The sequence below is a fragment of the Nelumbo lutea genome, chromosome 1 (assembly GCF_056320005.1).
Source record: "Nelumbo lutea isolate HS-2025 chromosome 1, American lotus-T2T, whole genome shotgun sequence".
In the NCBI taxonomy this organism is placed as follows: Eukaryota; Viridiplantae; Streptophyta; class Magnoliopsida; order Proteales; family Nelumbonaceae; genus Nelumbo; species Nelumbo lutea.
Window position 1 is genome coordinate 93082159 of NC_142684.1, and position 23073 is coordinate 93105231.

The window sequence follows — 23073 nt, forward strand, 5'->3', positions numbered from 1 at the left end:
TATTAAACACAGCCCCAAGGAAGTATAAATTCCAAAATACTTTTTCCATATATTGGCAATAAGCCATTCTTTTTGTATAAATTTATGCAAAACCTATGAAGTGCCATGCAGTAAAAATTGTGATCAGTTGAAGATGATGATAAATATGCCTTATTAATTGTAAAAGCATATCTTATGAAATATAAATTAATAAAAAATAAATAAACTTTAACGTGATTGATTGACAGAGATGTAGATTTTACATATAAATAATATTAATAAATGTATCATAATTAAACTCACACATTTAACTTTGAATTATTAGTCAAAGGAATGGACTATGTTATCCAGAATAAACCCCTCTTTTAAGTAAAGGGATGGGCCGCACCATCCCTTCATGTGGCGGACACGTGACCTGATCAAGGAACCTTTTTCGGTTTTTCCTTGTAAAAATAAATATACTGTACCATAAAAGGTTGGGCTAGCTCGGGTTGGTTTTAACCAGGCGCAGGCAACCTAATGCTCCCACCAAAACCAAGGTCCTTTCCGATTTCCGACTAGGGTCAGATCAGATCCACACCCAAACTTTCCAGGACCAGACCTATAACAACTCCTGAGCCAGGTTCAGGTTGGATCCACCTATCAGAATTGATAACTTCGCAAGCACGTATCCCATTTGATCGAACGGCGCATTTTTCTTCTCCTATCCACCCAACGGCAGATATCATTTCAAGCATTGCAGATTTGTAGCACGATGTAGTATATAGCATTATACCAAAGCCTCATCCTCAATTCCTCATTGCCCCAAGCAAGACAATCCCTGAATTCACGAATCACGACCATGGGCCGCATTTCACAAGTCATAATCCATTTTCGTCAACTCATGCTCCAACTGCATTCTAACTTGCCACGTGTCCAGACAAAGCAGTCCGGATGTAGGGTTCGTCGATCGTAACTGTCGATGCAATGCAGCATCAGTTTGGCGGAAGGAGAAAGAAAAGCAGACTAGTAGGTCTGAACTTAAACCCTTTGAATGTTTGTTGTGACTCGTGAGCTTTTTTCCGTGCACGAAAGAAATCTGATCGTCGTTTCTAGTCTTGGATTTTTGGTTGGAATTTCAGGCACTTCATTCTGCAAGCAAGAATGGTTTGATGTTCTAGGGTTTGATGTTTGCCGTTTCTCTTGATACTTAATTTACACGACGATTAGGAGTTAGGACTTGAGATTTCTTCTGTACGGTTGCAAAGTCTGGTTTATCATTTTGTGAGATTGTGGGAAACTGGTTCTTGGTTGGTAGAAGTTATTGAAGAATAGTATACGAACTTATAGTGCCCCAATGAGTTAACTTCACGTCCAACAAACCAAGAACACAACGACAAAGGTAATGTTTTGATTGTTTCTTTCGTTTTGGTTCTTTGGCTAAGTAATGTGCGAAAGGTTTTATCGGAAATGTTTGATTTTTAGTTGATCTGTTTAGTTTGTAAATTTGGACTTGGTTTTGAATTCATCCTCATAAGTTGAAGCTCTAGAGACGTTGATAACAACTGTCTAAACTTGTAATGGATTAAAACTTCTTGTGGCCTTACTATCTTTGACCCATTTTGAGTTGCAAGACTGGACTTCCTAAACTGTTATGTTGCCACTGTATCTGTACATCTTTACAAAAGAGGCGATGAATATCTTCCCAAAAGGAAAAAAATACATTGCTTTCTTCTTATTACCAGTGTATATCATTTAATACAACTTTTCCCCTGTTCTAGTTGTAGTAATGCAATTTTGTCCTTATTAAATTAATAAAAAGAGGGTTCAGTCTTGGATCAAATCAGTGTGCTGATAGAGCACCGCTTATTTCAAGTTTAAGAAGTAAAATGAATGATTAGAAGGAGAAAAAAAAGAAACGGTTGGTTATAGGCAATACTTATCTTTTGTTATTTCTATTGAAAATCAAAAGACATAAAGTTCCTTAATCCTTACACAATTTAACTATTTAAGATTCAGTACACTGCTTATGTATGCTGCAAAATGCTTTACAACCCAATTTTTGTCTTGAGGATAGAAGTCCATTTATCTCTGTCTCATTGACTTTCTTTAGGTGCTTTAAAATTATCCAACTGCTCTGTTTTAGAGGCAACCTGGTTGAGGTCTACTTAATCCATTGTTCTGGTCTTTTATCTTTGTGTTGTTCTAAACTACATTAACTTGCATTCTAGTTGTTTACCCATACCCATGGAAGGGGAATTGATTATTGGATTTTCTCAAATTCAATGTCGGATGATTATCAGTAATGTTGCTAGATGTATGGTGATTTCATGATCCCATATTTTTTATTACAACTTGGTGGAATTTGAAATCTTCCATTTATATTTCTAACTATGGTAAGTGATCTATCCTCGTTAAAAAGTTGGATGAGAAATATGGGATGCCTTTGAGCACAAGTGGTGCAGAATCTGTTGGTAAAATGGAAAAGACCCAGGTTGTTTGAGATCAATCAGAGAAGCAAGAATTGTTGATAAAGAGGTGAGAGATCAGGTTTCCATTTAGTTCTTCGAGCAGAATGCAATCTTAGAGTTAGGAAGGATCAATGCCAGCTTTAAGGGGTATTAGTGTATTTGAGGATTCCTAATGCAGCTAGGCGTTTTAGAAGTAAAATATCCCATAGAACTGTTGATCCTGTTCAGGTTTCAAAAGTGCCAGATTGAAGGGGTGGGGGTGGGGGTGGGGTTATTTGGTATTAGGTCTACTAAGAAGGTGAAGAAAACAAATAAGGTTTGCAAAAGGAGCAAAGGAATCCCAATTGAAGGTTCCTAAGAGGCCGAATAATCAAGCAAATGTTGAGAGATTTCAAGTTGGAGTTTTGTTTTTGTTCGTATTGTCAGTTGTTGGGGGGTGTAGAGTCTAGTGATGTTGTGGGTTTGTTGTGGGAGTTTGGTAATGACATGCGGATCTCTTATTTGTGTTCTTTAGTTTCTTCCTTGGTGGTTTCGTTTGGACGGTGTTGTTTCTTCTTGTGGGCAATGCCTTATCAGTTATCACCTTTCTTGTATTCTCTCTCTATATCTTATCAATTTAACTTTCTTTTTTATTTATTACCTAAAAGTGTTCTATTCTCAATACGCTGGTTACTTTATCTGATCTTCTTTCTTGATATTTCATAGAATCATAATTTTGTTTTCAATGGATTCATGTCATGACAATTACTTCATGTAGTATTCTTTTGATTAGTAATTACTTCATAAGATGTTCTTTTTGTGCAACTACTATCTTGGTGGTACTGAAAATATTTCTTCATTGATTCAGTATCTTAAGGTACACCTCTGGCAGGATGACATTTCTAAAAAGGCACAATCAAGTTTATGGGAAGGAGAAGGATGGCATCTCAATGTTGAAGTAAACTAAAGCAATCTTTCTGATGGTTAAGCAGTACTCAGAAAGCATATTGGGATTGCTGCACATGGTTCAATTATTATAAACTGAAATAAAGTTGAAATTTCGTGGTTATCAAGGTCCTTTTCAATGGAATGGAGGGGAGTTCTCTGTTCTTTATTCTTCATTGTCACTATTGTTGAATCTTCAAGCCGGTCAGGGAGAATGTGGTCACCATACCTTGGAGTCGAGTCAAATATGTCCTACAACTGGCCAATCCTTAGTGCAGCAGTTTTTGTAGTTGTTGCACTTGTTCTCTCCTTGTTTCTCATATTTGAGCACATAGCTGCATACAAACAGCCTGAGGTTGTTCTCATAGTCCATTTAAGTTAAATTGAAGCCTGCAGCTTCTGTTTCTATCATTTTCATGTAGTATGTTGTATTATTATATTTCCTTTTGTGATCTCAAATTGTAACTGTTGAACTATTGTGCATTTCATGTGAAGCATTTCTGAGTCATCTGCTCATCTGCATTTTTTGATCTTATCCTTTTCTAACAAGATTACTGTTTTATTTCAGGAACAGAAGTTTTTAATTGGGCTCATTCTGATGGTTCCTGTTTATGCATTGGAATCGGTATGATCAATGCTACTCTCCTTTTGTCTTACTCTAGCCTTTTATCATCATAGCCCTTGTCCCGTCTACATGGGATCAGCTCAAGGTTCAAAATATCCATATGTATCAGGCCATATCGGCTGATACGCCCCTATAGGGGGTGTTTCGGGGTCTCAACCAGTTCAGAGGGGGAACGTAACCTAAACCAGCCTCTCTGAACCAGATTCGAAGAAAAACTAAAACAGAGCTATCGATACTGCCCGATACACCTCTACCGGCGTATCGATATTTTGAACCTTTCAGCTACATGAATCCTGTTCTGCCATTCTGTTCTGTTCAGTGCCATATGTTAAGCTATGAGCTCTTAAATAATTTGTTAAGTCTTACCACTTCAACCCATGTCCGTTTTGGTTTGCTCTTAGCTCCTTTAACTTGCAATAGATCACTTCTTTATGGGTGTTGTAGATTTGTTACCTTCCATGTGACCAAACCGGTGAATCATTCATCTCAACATTTACATTTCTTCCACATGCATTCTTTGGAGATGTTTTTTGATTGTCCAGCACTCTGCCCCGTATAATATTGCTAGACTTAGAGCCATTTTATATAATTTTATTTTTACCCTAATTGATATGCTTGGATGAGTGATAAAATTAGAAAGGGAAGGGTCAGAAATGGAGTCATATGAAGGAATGTAGGATAGCTCCAATAGGAGATAAAATGAGGGAAAGTAGATTGAGATGGTTTGGTCACGTACATAGAAGACCAATCCACAACACCTGTTAGAAGAAGTGGTTTGTTACGAGTTGAAGGGAGCTTGGGGTAGACTGAAAAGGACTTGGGTCAAAGTAGTAAGAAATGATTGTGCTCATAATTTAATGGTGGATATGACAATGAGCGGAATGGTGAGACAGGATTCATGTAGCTGACCCCATATAGTTTGGACAAGGCTTAGGTGATGATGATGGTATTCTCCTATCACATAAGACTGTGGATGCACTCCTCCATTTTGCCCAACCTACTCTAATTCTATGTGTAACATCCTCTTCAATTTCTCCCTTGCTCTGCCCAGAAAATATTGGTAGAGGATCCAGAATCTGTCAGGACTGTTTTGTGCTAAATGTTTGCATTTAAGTAATTTCTTTTTCACATCTTTATCAATATATAGCTTTTATCCTTGCTCCTAAATGATGAGACAGTTATTTATATTTTACCAGATTGTCTCGTTTTAGTTGTAATCTATTTACAATGAGTAGTTATAAGCTTATTTAAATTACAGCGTCCTTGTCAGTATTCACTCCATCCATGTTATGCATCCTTTTCTGTAACCTGTAAGATCCTGAGATTGCTCAAATAATCTTCCTGGGGTTCTCTTGTGTTTGTTCTGATATGGGCATCGGGTGTGGGATACAAGTCTGAAGTAAAATATGCCTGACCCATTTTTTTTTTTTTTTATATTTTTAATGGTAGTGGGAGGATCAAGATACATGAACAATAAGTTATGAAGGGCCCTTCTGAACAAACTTTACATTTTAAAATTTCAAAGTTCCACCTTTATTACCAGTGGGCATGTGAATTACAATCTCTCTTTTTAGAAGCTCCCTTCCTCTTTTCATCAGACACTTAAGTATCACCATTTTGATTATTATATTTTTCTAATAATGTTCAGATGTGTGTTTTTTTGGTTCCTCCAGAAAAAACAGGGTTTGATTGTATGTTTAGGTTTAAATTGACCTGCTACATCTTAGATTACTTTCCTGATTCTTAGTGTTTCTTGTGACAGTTTTTGTCGTTGTTAAATTCAGAAGTTGCATTCATCTGTGAAATGATGAGGGACTGTTATGAGGCTTTTGCTTTGTACTGCTTTGAGAGGTATCTGATAGCCTGCTTAGGTATGTTTCGTCACTATCACTTGTTATAAATTGTACTTTATATAATTTCTACATGGAATTCATATGCAGGCCTTTGGATTCTTTTATACTCTACGCTGTACCAAAGATTACCTGCCATTGAGCTACCGGATCTCAGAATGATGGGTATTATCTGAAGAGAAAGGATCTCTTTCTCTAGTCAAATGGCTCAACCTCCACGTACTTGTGGCAGCACTTCTTATCCAACCAATGACAACCTCTAGATATCTGTCCACTAGTCTTGAATCCAAAAGATGGATAAATCCTAAGATATTTTATTCAGAAGTTTCCACTTGCATTCAAAGGACATGCTTCCTTTGATGTAAGAAACATTCCATCACAACCAGACAACTTTTTGTTGCTTTTTGTGTCTTATCTGGCTATCTCTAGGCATTTGTCATTGAGTTACAGGATTACTTCAAAATCAAACATTTCAGCTTGGATGTTTGTTTAATGTGAACACTCTTGACTCTTCTACATTTTGGCTAGAAAGTTAAGTTATGCAATTTATATTGTATCCTAACTATTTAATTTTTTGGATGATTTCTTTTATTATTTGGTGACTTAGAGAATGTGTACATGCACACAATCTGTTGTGAGACCTAACATTGTGGCAAGGTTCATAATTTCGACACGATATGCCCTGTATCGGGCATATCGTATTGTATTGGTGGCCTGTTGGTACGCGAAATGCAGGCCATCTTATGTTTATGTTATGTTGCTTCTTTATGTTTTTTCTTATTGGGCTTAATGGGCCTGGGCTTCTACTGTATTTTATGTTTCTTACTGTCTACTAGTCTGTGGCAGATTAGTCATTGTATATTTTTTTCTTAATGCCACATATAAATAACAAGTTGGGGGGCTGGTCAAGTTACTGCCACCCTATTTCTTTAGATTACAAACACAATCAACATTGACATGTATAATTAGACCTGACAATCTGGTTGGGTCGGTCCGGGTTCAGGTCATTTCAGGTTGGGTTGGCAAAGGCTAGACCCTAACCCTAAATATTTAGGTTAGGTTTGATCCACTATTTAGATGGGTCAATGGTTCAACCACCTAGGTCAGCTTGAGCTGGTCTTTAACCAAGTCAATGGTTTTTTAACCAAAAATGCATATTTAACCATCCAGTTTGAATGGTTCAAACAGTTCAACTGTCTGGGTTAATGCTGGTTTGAAAACATTGGTGTGAAAAGAGGTGACCCATGACCTAACCCAGCCTGACCCAAAATCTTTTCGGTCAGGTCATGCCACCTTTTTTTCGATGAATGATTATAAATTTATTAATTCAGAAGCAGATTTAGAGTGAGTTCATACAACATCCCAGGGAGAGGTGCGAGCTGCAGCCCCTCCTTGAATCTTACAAGTAAACTAGGAAAGAAAAGCAAGAATCACAATTGAGCCCAAAACAATTCTTCCCTATTTACCCCTTGCTTAGCAAACACATCTGACAAAGTATTTGCTGATCTCCTCACCCACTCACAGTGACCAACATATTCCTTGTCAACCAACTAAATTTCTTCATTTCATTCTTGTAACGCCACATAGCCTATTTACCCCTCGATTGTTAGGTGTTGTACCCCCAGCTGGTTTGCAAATTGCACCCCTTGTACAGCAGCTAAAAGTTCTGCCCTAATGGAGTCCCCAATTCCCAAGGGAGTCCCCAATTGTCAGGTCATGCCACCTTCTAGTTTGGATTATTAGGTAGAGGACCTTAACCCGCTTTTTCCAGGTTGGGTTGACTTTTTTTCAGGTCTATGTATGATACATTCTTGCAAATGAGTTGCTTACTATTTCCCCTTTCACTTTTTCTTTTATTTTTTCTATGGAATTTCTGTTGATATTGGATTATTGGGAGTGAACATAGAATGCATATAGAGAAAGGATTTATCTATTGAGAATGACATATAGGTGTATTGGGTTTTCAGTTGCATCGTTTTGGGAGTTGTTTAGCAACTTCGTTTTTGGTTCCCTGTGTGGATGTTCCGGTTTTATTTATTTATTTATTTAATTTTTTTTTGGGGCGGGTTAATTTCTCTGTGCATTTGATTAATTAATAAATCTACTGTTTCCAAGTTCCAATAAATTTGGCCAATTGCAGTTCCTGTGGAGTATGTATCTTATACAATATGTGAGTTGGAGTAAATCAAGTGGGGGTGATTATTTGTAACCTGGCCCGGTCTGGGCCCAATACTTTAAGCCAGCCCACAATAAATTATTGCAAAAAAAAGGAAGAATTTGGCTCATTGCAAGAAATTGGGTAGAGATGCCTTCAGGGAGTTGATCAAACCACACCATCTAAACTAGGCCACTGACAGGTTCTAACATTAAAAGAGCTTCATAGATTTTAATCACAGCTGAAGACACTTCTTCCTCACCTTCAAAGAGTTCATCTCTACTCTGATGGGTATAATTGTGTTCTTGTCCCCTACCCCGAGCCACAGGGACCTTGAACGCCATTCCACTCTCCAAGCAATTTCCATCATTTAAGACAACCGTCCAAACTCTTCCCTAGCCTGCTTCCTTGCTGCTTCTCGTGAACAGACATAAACCACCCTTCCTCCTTTTCATCCAACTCTTTTATTTTTGCCATTACCTCCTCAATTCTTTTTTGCTAATTTGATATCTGTCATACAGTAAGAAGTAAGTTGGTCTCTAGAATTGCTCTGATTGCTTGCTAATTTGATAGCAACAAACATGATTTTAACATGCTTTAAGAGATGGAGGAAAATGGTTCATTCTAGGACTTGGGTTGAAAGGTTTGGTGTAATGAAACCACAGCATCCATCAGTGCCTTTCTTCTATTCTGAGACATTACAAGAGTCTAGAACCTTGTGGCTAGTATTAACATCTTATTCAATTGGTTGAGAAGGTTATCCAGTTCCATAGATGATAGCCTTTCCACATCTGGTGTACACAGAGCCAAGCATTAATTAGGTGCCAATATTCCATAGCAATTGTTTATAGTTAGGTACCTCACTATCTTCTTTCGTAGTGGGATGATGGAGGAAAATGGTTCATTCTAGGACGGGTTGAAAGGTTTGGTGTAATGAAACCACAGCATCCATCAGTACCTTTCTTCTATTCTGAGACATTACAAGAGTCTAGAACCTTGTGGCTAGTATTAACATCTTATTCAATTGGTTGAGAAGGTTATCCAGTTCCATAGATGATAGCCTTTCCACATCTGGTGTACACAGAGCCAAGCATTAATTAGGTGCCAATATTCCATAGCAATTGTTTATAGTTAGGTTCCTCACTATCTTCTTTCGTAGTGGGATTGCCTTGTGTTCAATGGTTGGTTTTGATCTTTTTTAGTGCTGGAATCTTGCTTTTTGATTCTCTCATTCTATCTTTTTATCTCCCTTAGACTGTTTTAACAAAGTTTTCTTGTTTTTTTTTTTTTTATAAATTTTTTCGAAGATTAAATAATAAAAGCTGAGAAGATAGAAGGGAGGGAGAGTCTCCCATCCCATTAAGGGATGTAACAGGACATTGAGACCCCTGGATACAGGACTTGAAATTACAAAAGCAAAATTATCATCCCATATTTCTTTGCCTCAATGATTACAGAAGTGACTGAATTTAAAGCCTGAGAACTGCTAATAGAGGCCCAAAACTTCTGGTATTGTGCTCCACAAACACACCAGCAGAAAACATGAGGGACTACTCTTTGTGCAGGGGACCTTATACTTCTTTTGTATGCTTCTGTTTTCCAGTTAATACAAATATACTTTACCTTTTCCAAAAAAAAAATAAAGACAAAACAAAACAAAACAAGGATAAGGTAATTATCGTATTAGTTGACAATAGCAAATGCAATTGAATATGCCAATGTGGCCCATGTACAATGAGAAGCCATACCTAGAGCCTTGGGGTGGAACCATGTAGTTTTTTGTGAACTCCTTCAGTTTGCCATTTGTTGTGGACTATGTGGAAGAAATAGAGCCCCTGAAACTTCAAAGATTGTACAGTGAGAGTTTATGATAATGGAGAAATTTCATTCCCCTATCTCTCTCCTTCTCAAAGAAAAAAAAAAATCACGGTAGTCATGTTCCATGACTTTTTATTGTTTCTTTCTTGTTTGGGTTTGTTAGAAACCTTACTTGCCTTTTTGTCTGTGTTTTTGCTACTTTGGAGGCATAAAGGCAAAACTTTTGAATGTCAAAAATGCAACCGGGGGGGGGGGGAGGGCTAATCTCGTTATGCATCATAAAAATCTTATCTCTTATCTATTAAACAAAACAATGAATAATTGAAAAAATTAATAAAATAGAAAAGAATAAAACAAAATTAGATAAAATGTGGTTTTGGGTTGTGATCTAGCTCTACTAGATGTATCTCTAATTTGAAAACTCAGATCAACCTTGACAAACGATCCAGAATTTGGGTTAGTAGAGTGGAAAATGGAAATGGTAGACTCAATGTTGCTAAACTCAAATTGGATAAAATGGGCTAACTGTTTGCCCTGGGAACTGACAGTCAAAACAGTTACCAATGGCTAGTTTATTAAAAATGTTGACCTTGTCAAGTTACCCCAAATACATGTGGTAGTAGATGTAGTAACTTATAATATATTATTTTTAAAGTTTATTTTGATGTAAAATAGCTTTATAAGATATTCTGGGACAATTTACCATATTTTTTAATGTTTTTTACTTTTTCAGAATTCTCATTTGAGTGGGTTGAGCAGTTGAACTGGAATCATCAGAATGTTGACCCATGACCTAGTAGCTGTGATGGTTTTACATCTGGTGCAAGTCTGACAACACTGAATTGTATTGCAAGATCATCTGGAGATGGTATCTTTATATATGCAGTGATACCACTCTTTTTGAGAGAAAAGTTAACTGATTGTATCAAGATCAAAGACAGTACATGAGTTGATGTACAAGAAACAACTCAGAGATTACAAAGGTAGTTCTGTCACCAAATAATGCATCCCTAAGAGCACCAGACTTGGCTAGGTTGTCTGCTATAGAGTCCAGCACCCTAGGAATCTAGAGCACTTTAACAGTGAAAGAATCCAGAAGATCTCTAGCCTTGGTCAGATAGTGAGCCAGTCTCCAATATGGGTGGTTGTCAAAAATCGAAAAACCAAAAAACCGAACCAAACTGCCGAAACCAAACCGAAAATCCCGGTTAACCAAACTGACTGGTATATATATATTTATATATTATATATATGTATATATTTTATATTATTTATATATTATAAATGAAAACATATGCATTATACATTAAAGTATATACATTTATAATATAATATATTATATGTATTTCTAGTATTTTTTATTATATTTTTATATTTATTTATAATATGTTATAAATATAAAAAAACCAAGAATGAACTGAATTGATAAAAAACCGATCTGATCAACTGGTTAACCGTTTGGTTTTGGTTCACAGTTTTCCAAAAACGGTTGTACTGGTTTGGTTTGTAAAATAGGCCCATGGTTTGTTTATCCCAACCATTAGCACCCGTAGTCTCCAAGATCTACCGCCCCTTTCCCCAAGCCACTTTATAGTGTTAACAGAATCCCCTTTGATGACTAGAGCAGTCAGATCTTTCCCTCTTGCTATTCTCAGCCCTGTAAGCACAGCTAGGACCTCAGCCTTATTGGAGTCAACAATTCCAGTAAACAATTGAAAGCCCACCAAATGTTACCATTCCTTTCTCTAAACACACCACCAACCAGCTATCCCAGGATTTCCCAGAATACTTCCATTGAAGCTTAAAGTCATCTCTTCGTCTTCTCTTTTAATGCCAAAGTTGGGAATTCTTGAGTGACCAGGGGAGGAAGACAAGATTGCCACCACATTCAGCTGAAGCTCATTCAAAGAGACTCCTGTAAACTCTGAAGAATTCAGAACCCAAAGATTGCACATAAAAGTCATGTGAGAGATCAAATCACCAAGGGATCTAGATTTGTTTTAAAAAGTTCAATTATTTCTTTCTTCCCACACACCCTACATCAGTGCTTGAGCCACCATACACCAATAGATTTTCCTCCTTTTACCTAGACCTCTATGTTGCCATTGCCAAATAAACTCCTCAATGTGCTTGGAGCAGTGCAATCGTACCTAGACCTCTACCTGCCGGCTGGGTGGGGTTTCTAGATTTGTTGATTAGGGGTGGTTTAAGAGATGTAGACCTCTCTTAGAGAGTATAGAAGATTTGTTGCTTCTTCAATTTCTACTTCCCTGAGGGGTCTTCTTAGGTTTAGGTAGTTGGTCTCAAGAGGTGAGGAAGGCAGGTGATGATGTTGGCCTTTTGGTTTTGGAAAGTGGAAGATTCTAGGATAGGAGTTGGCCAAAGTGTTTTCTCCCCACCAAAGGTCTGTCCAGAATTTGGTTTTGTTCCTGTTCCCAACCGTATAGCAAAAAGGAACAAAGGTGCTATAAATAGAGGAAATACCTTTCTAGGGGTTGCTGGCTTTCATTTGATTGGAGGGTACCTTGCTATCCCAACCATTGACTTTCTTCATATTTGTTGTTGATGACAGAGGTCCAAGGAGTGTCAGGTTCAAGAGGGTAACACCACAACCACTTCCCAAGAAGAGCTAAGTTCTCCTTAATATGGCCTAAGTCAAGACCCCCTACTGTCTTAGGTTTGCATTTTGGAGCTTTTCAGTTCTAATCTTTACCTTTTCTGGAGATTGAAAGACTGACTAGTAGTAGCTGGGTAAGTTTGCTAGAGAGGACTTTATTAAAGCCAATCTTCCCCCATTTGAGAGGTGATCTTTTTTCACACTTTTCTGGAGATTGAAAGACTGACTAGTAGTAGGTGGGTAAGTTTGCTAGAGAGGACTTTATTAAAGCCAATCTTCCCCCATTTGAGAGGTGATCTTTTTTCACACTTTTCTCAACAACTGTTTCCCCCTTTTGAGAGGTAACCTTGCAGTGATACTATCCTTACTGCCAGAGAAAAATGCAAGCAGAGAAAAGGAAATATCTGTTGTGTTATGGCTGGCAAAATTTACTATGTGTGATTCTTGTTTCCCCTTGACTTTCTTAGCAAAAAATTCATAACTTATCTTTGAATATGTTATTCACTCATTCTTCCAACTTGAATTTCCGTGGTAACTTCATGGACTTTTTCCTAATTGCTTTTGATTAAAATGTTTTTCCTTAAAGGTGGTGAGGACAGTACCATTAAGTTCATGGAAAGTTCAAGCAAAATTACTTTGAGTTCACCTCTTCTGGAAAATGCATATTACAATCGAGTTGTGGAACATCCCTTCCCAATGAATTGCTTCTTAAAGCAATGGTATCTTGGTCCTGATTTCTATCATGCAGTAAAAGTTGGCATTGTCCAATATGTATGTCTTCTTTTGCCTTGTTGACATTCCTTGGAGGTCATTCTATTTGTTTGACTTGAAGAGCTTTATAACCATTTTACTGAAATGTCTGTCTCTCAGATGATACTGAAGATGATATGTGCACTGCTGGCAATAATTCTTGAACTCTTTGGGGTTTATGGAGAAGGAAAATTTGATTGGAAATATGGGTAAACCAATCTCACTTTATTTCTGTTAGTATAACCGGATTCTAAGCTTTCATTAATCAAAATATTGTTTACTTTATTTCAATCTTGAAAACTATCAATTTTGCATCCTCACCTTTTTCGTTAGTGTAATTACTAGCATATTTGTTCACTGTGGAGGGAACAGTGCCACATGCTAACATACTTAAAAACTGATACTAAAAATTGTTTTCTTCATATTTTTGTGCAGCTATCCGTATCTAGCTGTTGTTCTAAATTTCAGTCAGACATGGGCTCTGTATTGTCTTGTACAGTTCTACTCCATTATTAAAGAGAAGCTAGAACCGATTAAACCTCTGGCTAAATTCTTGGTATTCAAGTCAATAGTATTTCTTACTTGGTGGCAAGGTGTTGCTGTTGCATTTCTTTTCTCGATGGGGGTCTTTAAAGGGTCTTTGGCTCAAGAGTTGAAAACTCGTATTCAGGACTATATCATCTGCATAGAGGTGTGGACTGGACCATTATTTTCCCCTCTCCCCCTCTTTCATTTACATGAATCCCATTTCTGCACCATATCAGTCTTGCCCTTGGCTTGCGTTTTCTATGGCCAATTTAAAGAAATATATATTATCTTCTCCTTCCTAGTTTATATTGATACACAATACTATTGTTGGTGGTTTTTTTTGTGGTCTATCTAAAATTGTTAATAATAGGAATTATTGAAAATTCAACAGTAATCAATGAATATGCTGGTCAGGGCAACTCGTATTAACAGCCTGACAGGTTACTAGGGAAAACAGAAAATGAGGAATAGTAAGTGCCAATGCATCTGGAACATGAAGTTAACTATTTTAAATTATTCAAAGCAGAAACTCTTTTGAGAGGGTGGATACAAGGTTTAAAATTTCCACACAATCCATTGGTTATGGGGTGTATTGTATCATATCTTTGAAGGCTCGATATGGGATATGGTGGGAAATAAGTGGTATCATCTTTTTTCCACCATATTGTACCCATAGCGGCTCGTATTGGCCATGTGTCAGGTGTATTGGTAGCATATTGGTTGTTGATACGCTGCGGAAAAGATACAAACAAAACATTATTTCCCCCCAAAATAAGCCTTCTTTCACCCCCAAAGGACTCTAAAACTCCAAACCTCATTTCTAGAGTGCTAGATCTGCAAAAAATAAAAAATAAAAAATGCAAGAAACAAGTGCGGATTATTAAGGTTTTTGAAGATCTTTCAAGTTTTGGAAAATATTGCAAAACTGAATAAGTTTTCCTTCTCAAATTTTCTCATAGTATCTTGTGATTTCATGTTTTTCTTGCTTGAATGCTTGAAAATGTTAAAATCTATTTTGATCTACATTTCTTGTTAAAAATCACGGTTTTTTTGGTGTTATGAGTAGATCAGTGGATTTTTTTTTGGGAAAATATAAAATAACAAAAAATTGAAAAATGTATTTTTTTATCTGCCTATAAAGACTGAATATGTTTAGACCTCTGGATGATCTATCGTATCCATAGTTCAATTGAAATTTCTTGTACAATATTTTTTTTATTATTTTTTGTAATTAAATAATAAATATTAATTATTTATATTTACTTGTGATCTGCCCATAAAGACTATGCATGTTGTAGATCTATGAATGGTCTATCATAGCCATAGAGCAATTGAAATTTCTTCTTTAGTATTTTTTTTTCAACTTTTATATTAAAAAAAAATTAATTATATTTTTATGATTTAATCATAAGGATTGAATATATTGTAGATCTATGGTTGATCTATCATATCCACAAAGCAATTGAAATTTCTTTTTAATAATTACTTTTTGGAATATAATTTATCAAAAAATTATTTTGAATATATTGTACCAACTACCATGTTTATTTATTTTTGATGCTTTTTTTTGTATGTAGGAATTAAAAATAGATAAAAAGGGCAGCCTAGTGCATGGGGCTCTTGCCAATGCAGGGTCTGGGAGGGACAGATGTATGCAGCCTTACCCTTGCACATACAGAGAGGCTATTTTCAAGATTTGAACGCTGGTCACCCAGGTTGCAATGAAGCAACCCAACCATGTGCACCAAGGCCCACCCTCAATTAAAAAATAGATAGTAATTGTTTAAATAAGAAATAATTATTAATTATATTTTCACTTAGAAGTTGTGCCAATGCATGTTATTGGTTGGATAGGATAGTTTGGCTTTTCCCATCCCTTAAAGCTTAAGAATTATAATTTATAAATTATAGTTAAGCATGGGGTTTTTTTAATGAAAATTATAATTGACTATGATGTATTTCTTCATAAAACCTATTAAAATATATTAATTTAATGTATGTATTACCTCATTGTGACCTTATATTTAGTTTTGCTAATGCATTTTTATGATTTATTTAAGTACTTAGTAACCTTCCGTATCTTAATTTTTCTCTTGTACAAATGCGTATCCAAGGTGTATCCTGATGTCTTTTAAAATTACCTTTTCGATACACTTGGCATTTCCGATACTTTAAACCTTGGTTGGATATGACTAAAAATGACTATATAAGTAGAAATAGGTAGAGGTAATTTGGTTTTACATTTTTGTGAGGGTGAACTATTGGAATACGTGTAATGTAGGACAGATGTGATCCAAGGCTGGACTGGTAACAAATTTGAGGGACACTGAAAAATTCATGATGATGGTAAGGGGTTAGGCCCAAGATTTGGGGTTGGAGTACTAGAGGTAGGTCTAGAGAAGAGGGATGAGGGTTTGTGTAAGGTGATATGGCTGTATTATGTGATTAGGAAATAGGTCTACTGCTGAAATTTTTGCAATGCAGAAGCTTTTATAAAGAAAAAAAGCTTTTTCTCTTGTACAAATGCGTATCCAAGGTGTATCCTGATGTCTTTTAAAATTACCTTTTCGATACACTTGGCATTTCCGATACTTTAAACCTTGGTTGGATATGACTAAAAATGACTATATAAGTAGAAATAGGTAGAGGTAATTTGGTTTTACATTTTTGTGAGGGTGAACTATTGGAATACGTGTAATGTAGGACAGATGTGATACAAGGCTGGACTGGTAACAAATTTGAGGGACACTGAAAAATTCATGATGATGGTAAAGGGTTAGGCCCAAGATTTGGGGTTGGAGTACTAGAGGTAGGTCTAGAGAAGAGGGATGAGGGTTTGTGTAAGGTGATATGGCTGTATTATGTGATTAGGAAATAGGTCTACTGCTGAAATTTTTGCAATGCAGAAGCTTTTATAAAGAAAAAAAACTAAAATAAATCAATATCTCAAGATTGGAATGGAATTTCTTCAAACTGTTTTAGAGGATGGATGATTCAGGGAGTGAGGATTCAAAATTGGATTTTTTTTTTTATGTATTTTTGGACTGCAGGGGTATTTTTTTTTATCATTTTAACTATTGCATATGGGCCAGCCTATTACTGTAAGTTGTCTAGTCATAGTTTAGTCTGTTTAAATTTTCAGAGTCATTGGTTAAATAGTTTAATAGTTTTTTAGTTTTCTTTAAGTTGGTCTATGAGTGGCAGAATTGTAATTTTGAGTTTTCTAACTGCATGTCCATTCTGCATTTAACATTATCATTCTCTGCTTATTTCATGTTTGATTTCTTCACCTATATCTGAATCCTGAAGAGGTTAAAATTATCCAACATACTTGTGTCAAGCAGATGGGAATTGCTGCTGTGGTGCACCTTTACGTCTTCCCAGCTAAGCCTTATGAACGTGGAGAAAGATGTGTCCGTAATGTATCTGTTATGGCCGACTATGCATCACTAGGAGCTCCTCCAGATCCAGATGAGGTTCGTGACTGTGAAAGGTCCACTAGGATGCGCTTCACTCGGCATGATGGGAGAGAAAAGCAACTGAATTTTCAACAGAGTGTTCGTGATGTTCTCCTGGGAAGTGGTGAAATTGTAAGCAATTCTAGCCATTTATGTATTTGATAGCTTTTGCTTATTCCCATCAATAAGTCTTATCTGTTCACCTATACTCATTTCTTTTGTTCTATTGTGTTGTTAGATTGTTGACGACATGAAGTATACTGTTTCCCACGTGGTAGAGCCAGTGGAACGTGGCATTGCAAAAATAAATGAAACTTTTCATCAGATATCAGAAAATGTGAAGCATCATGAGAAACGAAAGAGGAACTCGAAAGATGACAGCTATCTTATTCCCATGAATTCATGGACAATGGAATTTTCGGAGGCCCATGATCATTTTCTTGAGGGAAGCATCAGTGACAGTGGTCTGGCCAGAAGGAAACACAATCTTCTATCCAGAGCCACATCTTCTCAAAGAAGATAGGTAGATGATTCTCCTAGCCATTCATTATATTCAAGAGCGGAAGTTAGATTGAATGGACCTATCATGTTCCTCTCAAAATGTTTTTAACAAGACCAACTTACTGTGCAAGTAAGTTCTGGTTTTCTATGTTCTCAGTGTTCTTCAAAGATTTAGTGCAAAGGTTGCTGATTTAGACCATATTGATTTATAGGCTGAAGAAACTGGCATGCCAAAATGACCACAACCGTTTTTAACTGGAAAAAAAGTAGAGTTGCCATTGTTTGTATAGCAGCTAACAGAGATGACATTAAAGTTTCACCGCAGATCCAGGAGCTGTACAAAAAAAGAGTCTGCAGTTGAAACAGGTACCGTTACTATTCATATCTTGGTTTGGATGATACAAGGAACAAAAGCAAAGCTTGAAGTGTAGAAATCCAATATATTAAGTGTTGAAGTAGATGTAATTGTCAATGTCGAAACTTGCTTGCTATGGTGCAACTGTATATCTGGGTGGTAATTTTAGAATCACACCCCTTAATACATTACATTTCTTGTGTGTATGTGTTTCTGTTCTTTTAATAAGAGTTCTTGAGTCAAAAATCTGTAGAGTACTTGAAACCTTTTTTTTTTTTTCCAGAAGGCTAAACATTCATTAAGTTAAAGTCATTACAACCACATTTGCTCGGTTGCTCAAGTTTTCTACTATCATATTATATTTACATGCATTGTATGCTAGTTCATGAGCAACCCTATTCATATCTCTATTTACATGAGATGCACAAACTATATCCCATACCCCCATTCCATCACCCACCCTCGATATTCTCACGGTTTGCCCCGTAAGTATCAGGGCCTGGATTAATGGGTTTTTCATATATTTGTTCACTTGAGTGTACCATGATATCTTTGTTTTATTATATGAATGAAAGAACGTTTCATGGTATTTAGTTGTTTTTTTTTCTGATATTGGTGCAAGTTGTCCAAATAATTTTGATCCCAGCTACTGCGATTCAATGTATGATCATAGTTGAAGTTGAGCTGCGAACTTTTTTTGATAATTGAACTAATTATATTCATTATGAAAATATAGAGTAAACAACAGGTTCAATACAACCACGAGACCTGCCCAACCAGCACTGAACAGAATCAAACTTCTTGGCCCTATTAGCCAAAATGTGGATAGCCTGAAAGTTGGGCTGCGAACTGGATTCTACTATTTGACTACTATGGCATGTTTTCTTTCATATTTAATAGGTTTTGCTAATGGATGCTTAGTCTTCCTTTCATATTTCATAGGTTTTTAAAGAAAGTCACCGTTTCCAATCAATATATAACCAGCGAGGGGCGCCCGTGTTACCAAGATTACGATTAACATCATGTATTGAGAAAGATTATTTATAGAGTTAATAAATATCACTTAATGTAATGGAATGGAAGTAATTAATTAATTAATTTAACTGAATGTAAGTTTTTAAATAATTATTATTGATTAATGCTAGTAAAACTATTAAAAGTTTAAACTGTAAAAGTAGAACAAAAATAAACTAAAACTAAAATCTAATATAAAATTATTTTTTGTAAATAAAAGAAACATTTAAAAAATAAAAATGGAAATTTCCCAAAAACATCATTACATCAACCAACATTATTATAGAAGAAATCGTATCATGTTTCGGGTCATACTTGAGTAAGATAGATATTTAAGTACAACCAATTTGAGCAAATCTTAATGGAAAAATGAAAATTATTTAAAATAACCTCTAAAATAAAATGCGACAAGACAACATGATTTCTGTAGAGGAGCGTATGGAAGATTGTCATATATAACCTGTATATTAGAGTTTTTTCATATGTGACCTAATCAATAGCCAGCTCCGGCTTTGGAACTTTGGGACTCTAGTTGCAACTTCAAAGCCATCCATCTCGGGCACATTGAGGTCCAAAAGAATGATGTGAAATGAAGTTCCAGAGGGCCCAAGAGCACTAAGGCATTCAAACCCAGAGGAAACAATAGTAAATTGACAACTGAGCTTCTCAAGGAGCTTTCATGTCACAGCCCTATTGATGTCATCATAATCAGCAAATATAACTTGAAGGCCTCTGAATTCTGAAGGTAGGTGCACTGATGATCCACCTGGTTCAAAGATGACTCCTCCTATAGATGGTTGGAGTTGAATCTCAAGGATAAGTCTCATGCTTCGTCCAAAATCCTTATTGTTTGGAACTACCCAAATGTTCCCTTTCATTATCTGTATAATAGTTTCAAAATCAAGATAGTAAATTCTGAAATATAAGATGCGAAATTAATCACCAAGGCATACAAGTTGTTCAATGATGTATATATCCATCGGTTATCTATACTTCATTAGAGATATCAATAGAAGCATGAACCAAGCCCAAGCAGATAACCAAATATGAGCCACGCATTAGAGTTATCAATGCAAGCAAATACAACCCGTAAGAATGAAGATAATTTGGCAATACATATAAAAAAATATAATAATTTGGCAAACCTTATTGGCCAATTGCCATCGGTAGACATGGCTATTCGTTTGAATATTAAGATAAAAGATTTTATGGCTTGGCATACTCTGTTCAAGGTCGTAAACTCCTAATGACTTTCTGAGAAAATTTGTTAAAATATATAGTTGTCTTCTTAATAATTTTGAAAATAAAATGTTCATTTCTTTATCAATGAAAATAAAATGTTTAATTGCAATGCCTTGAAGCCTCCGAATATGAACAATCCAGAATCCCAATATAGAGATGAATTATCATTTTTTTTTTTGATAAATAATAGAGATGAATTATCATTGTGAGAGAACATTAGTTCTATGTTTTCTACATGTTTTAAGGACAGTTTAGTATTAATTTCTTTTATCTGCGGTAATGCTACAACTTCCTCTGCATATTGGCAGATTATCTAAGACAATCCTTTTAATCATAGTGATAAAAGTAACTCATAATATAGACAAAAGATTCAGATTTTATCTCCACAAGTTTTTTTGCACATGCTGAAGCTAAGATCTTCCTCAATTCTCTCAATGTTGTGTCTCCTCCACTGAATTGATAGCAATTACATTGACAGTCCCATTTCTTGATTCTTCGTAATAGAAACAATATAGAATAAAGAAAAAATAGTTATATATAAAGAGGAGTTCTTTTAATAAAATCAATACAAAACTTTTATTGCCTCTAACAAAATTTTTACCAGGCACCCATAAGCATACATAATATAAAGATGGTTAATCCAAACCTTACTTCTTATTTAAGGAACAAAATGGAAATTTCTTAGCTTATTTTCTGAAGGATCAATTCGATTAAATTACCAGATAAATAGACTGGCCACAATACTAATATATTGTACACGCTTTCATGTACTGATCCAATTATAAGTTAAAGTGTGTGTGAAAGGCAAGAAAGGAATAAATCATAATGATTTTGCGTTTTGTAATTACAGATGAGGTTATGCTTACCAACAAGAAAAAAGAAAGAAAAAGACTATATGATGATAGAACTGCTGCAAAAATTTTTGGATAATTTCATTGATGCACTTTTTTGGGTAAAACATAACCAAGAACCAAGATGTCAAATGACAGCTGAGGCAGAGACATATTCCCAAAACATGAAGATCACTAACCTATTAGCTTCCTAAAGAGGTAACAGTAGGGTCAGCTGAAACTATAGCTTGCTCATATAGCTTAATAGTTCTATGGAGCTCCTTCAGATGTCCATAGTTCAGTAGCCTTATCAGACCTACCACATTTCAATGAGGCAGTTAGTTGAATAGTAGTCTGGTAGGATAAGTTGAGGTGGGTCTCAATCTTTTTGCGTGTAGTTTGGTTTGAAAAGATTTTGTTGGGACAGATGAAACTTGCAGTAGCAATGTTTTTGAATCGTCGTTGACCCAGACGGTCGGACCATTCAGCCTGGAAACCGTCCAAGCAATCAGTTCCGTTTCACCCCTAACCCGTTCTTGGGTAAAAAACCGTTGACTTTGTCAGAACCGCTGACTCAGCAGTCAAACCATCTACTCGTTTGACCCGACCAGCAGTTCACAATATAAAGATGTAGAGAGAACTCAGATCTGAGTAGGGATGACAATTTTCTCCATTTCCTCGATCCCCGTGGGGATCCACCCCGAATGGGGCGGGGATGGGGATGAGGAAATTTTCATCCCCGTTAGCGGGGACGGGGAGAGCACTCCCCGTTCCACGGGGACCCCGATCCCCGCCCCGTGGGATCCCCACTAATATATATGTTATATATGTTATATATGTATGCATACGTTATATATGTATGTATGTACACAAACATCTATATATTAATATATTTAAAAATATGGTTGAATACATTTGAACCTTTTATAATAGGATTGCAAATTTTAATTATTTTATTTATATTTTTTTAAATAAAATAAAAAATAAAAACAAAATGATTAATATTATAAAAAATCATGGGGAATGGGGATCCCTGCGGAGATGGGGATGGGGATAACCTTGTCCCCACCCCGCCCTGTTGCCATTCCTAGATCTGAGATCCAGTCTGAGACACAAACTCATATCTGCAATCTGAGATTCGAGAACTCAGATATGATATCTAAGATCTGAGAACTCAGATCTCAGATCTAAGATCCGAGAATTCAGATCTCAGATCTGCATCTGTTGCTGCTGCCTCACCATTGCCGTCGCCATTATCGTTGTCGGTGAGCATCGAATCCTCTTCCTCCTCTTCCTTTTTCCCTCCTCTCTTTCCTTCTTTATTTTTTTCTTTCTCAGCCGAACTTGGCTTTTCTCAGCCGACATCTCTTCTTTCTTACATGAGGTTTGCATATTAGGGCAAATCTCATATAAACATTTACTCTAATATGCAAACTGTCCAAACCGTTCGACCCGAACGGTTGAACTGCTAACCTGAAAACCAATAGCTAGAACGGTTCCATTTCTGGGTCGGTTTTTAAAACCTTGTGCAGTAGAGAAAGGTTGTGGGTTAATTAACTAATTGAGACACATCCTTCACACCTTGGGAGGATGCCAATATGGCAATTTTTTTTTTTAATTTTCACATTAAAGACCTTTGTGGGTTAATTAACTTAAAGTTAAACCTGATTGTATGATCTTACATTTATTGCATAATTACTTATATACCAGAGGTGAATAAAAATAATTTTGTGATTTATTTAATCTCTAGAATAACATATATTCATAATATGATTATAATCAACCATCTATACAATCTACATCAGGATTTCAATTTCAATAAACCCTAGAACAATCTCACAAGGAACTAATTAATTATACAAAAGTGTTGTCTCAACAAAATTAAGTAGAAAAAAGAAAACGGAAAAAAATGTGTACCTCTATCTAAGAAAACTAAAAATCAAGATAGATGTTAAACAAAATAAATAAAAAGAAGAA

General features: G+C 35.9%; 1 protein-coding gene across 7 annotated transcripts; it reads left to right on the forward strand.

The window, feature by feature from the left end:
• The first annotated feature begins 661 nt into the window (after positions 1 to 661).
• LOC148876163 (protein LAZ1 homolog 1-like) lies at positions 662 to 18256 on the forward strand. Of its 7 annotated transcripts, none has more exons than XR_016105601.1 (11): positions 662 to 991; positions 1101 to 1360; positions 3277 to 3708; positions 3922 to 3978; positions 5741 to 5849; positions 13005 to 13189; positions 13289 to 13377; positions 13604 to 13859; positions 17041 to 17286; positions 17393 to 17785; positions 17868 to 18256. XR_016105601.1 is itself a non-coding variant. In XM_088966252.1 (11 exons), exons 3-10 carry the CDS (start codon positions 3493 to 3495, stop codon positions 17675 to 17677), a joined length of 1443 nt encoding a protein of 480 aa, XP_088822378.1. In that variant the 5' UTR covers positions 662 to 991; positions 1101 to 1360; positions 3277 to 3492; the 3' UTR covers positions 17868 to 18256. The 7 variants fall into 7 exon arrangements, 5 of the variants coding, with proteins under 5 accessions (XP_088822378.1, XP_088822375.1, XP_088822379.1 ...); XM_088966252.1 differs by having other exon boundaries at positions 17393 to 17677; XM_088966249.1 differs by having other exon boundaries at positions 17393 to 18256.
• Positions 18257 to 23073: the final 4817 nt, after the last annotated feature.

Bases quoted from the DNA above. Each gene is read 5' to 3' on its own strand.
- LOC148876163 (XM_088966249.1), top strand. From the start codon at position 3,493: ATGGAATGGAGGGGAGTTCTCTGTTCTTTATTCTTCATTGTCACTATT. The intron at 13,378-13,603 runs GTAAACCAATCT...ATTTTTGTGCAG, and splicing joins AAATTTGATTGGAAATATGG to CTATCCGTATCTAGCTGTTG. The intron at 17,287-17,392 runs GTAAGCAATTCT...TTGTGTTGTTAG, and splicing joins TCCTGGGAAGTGGTGAAATT to ATTGTTGACGACATGAAGTA.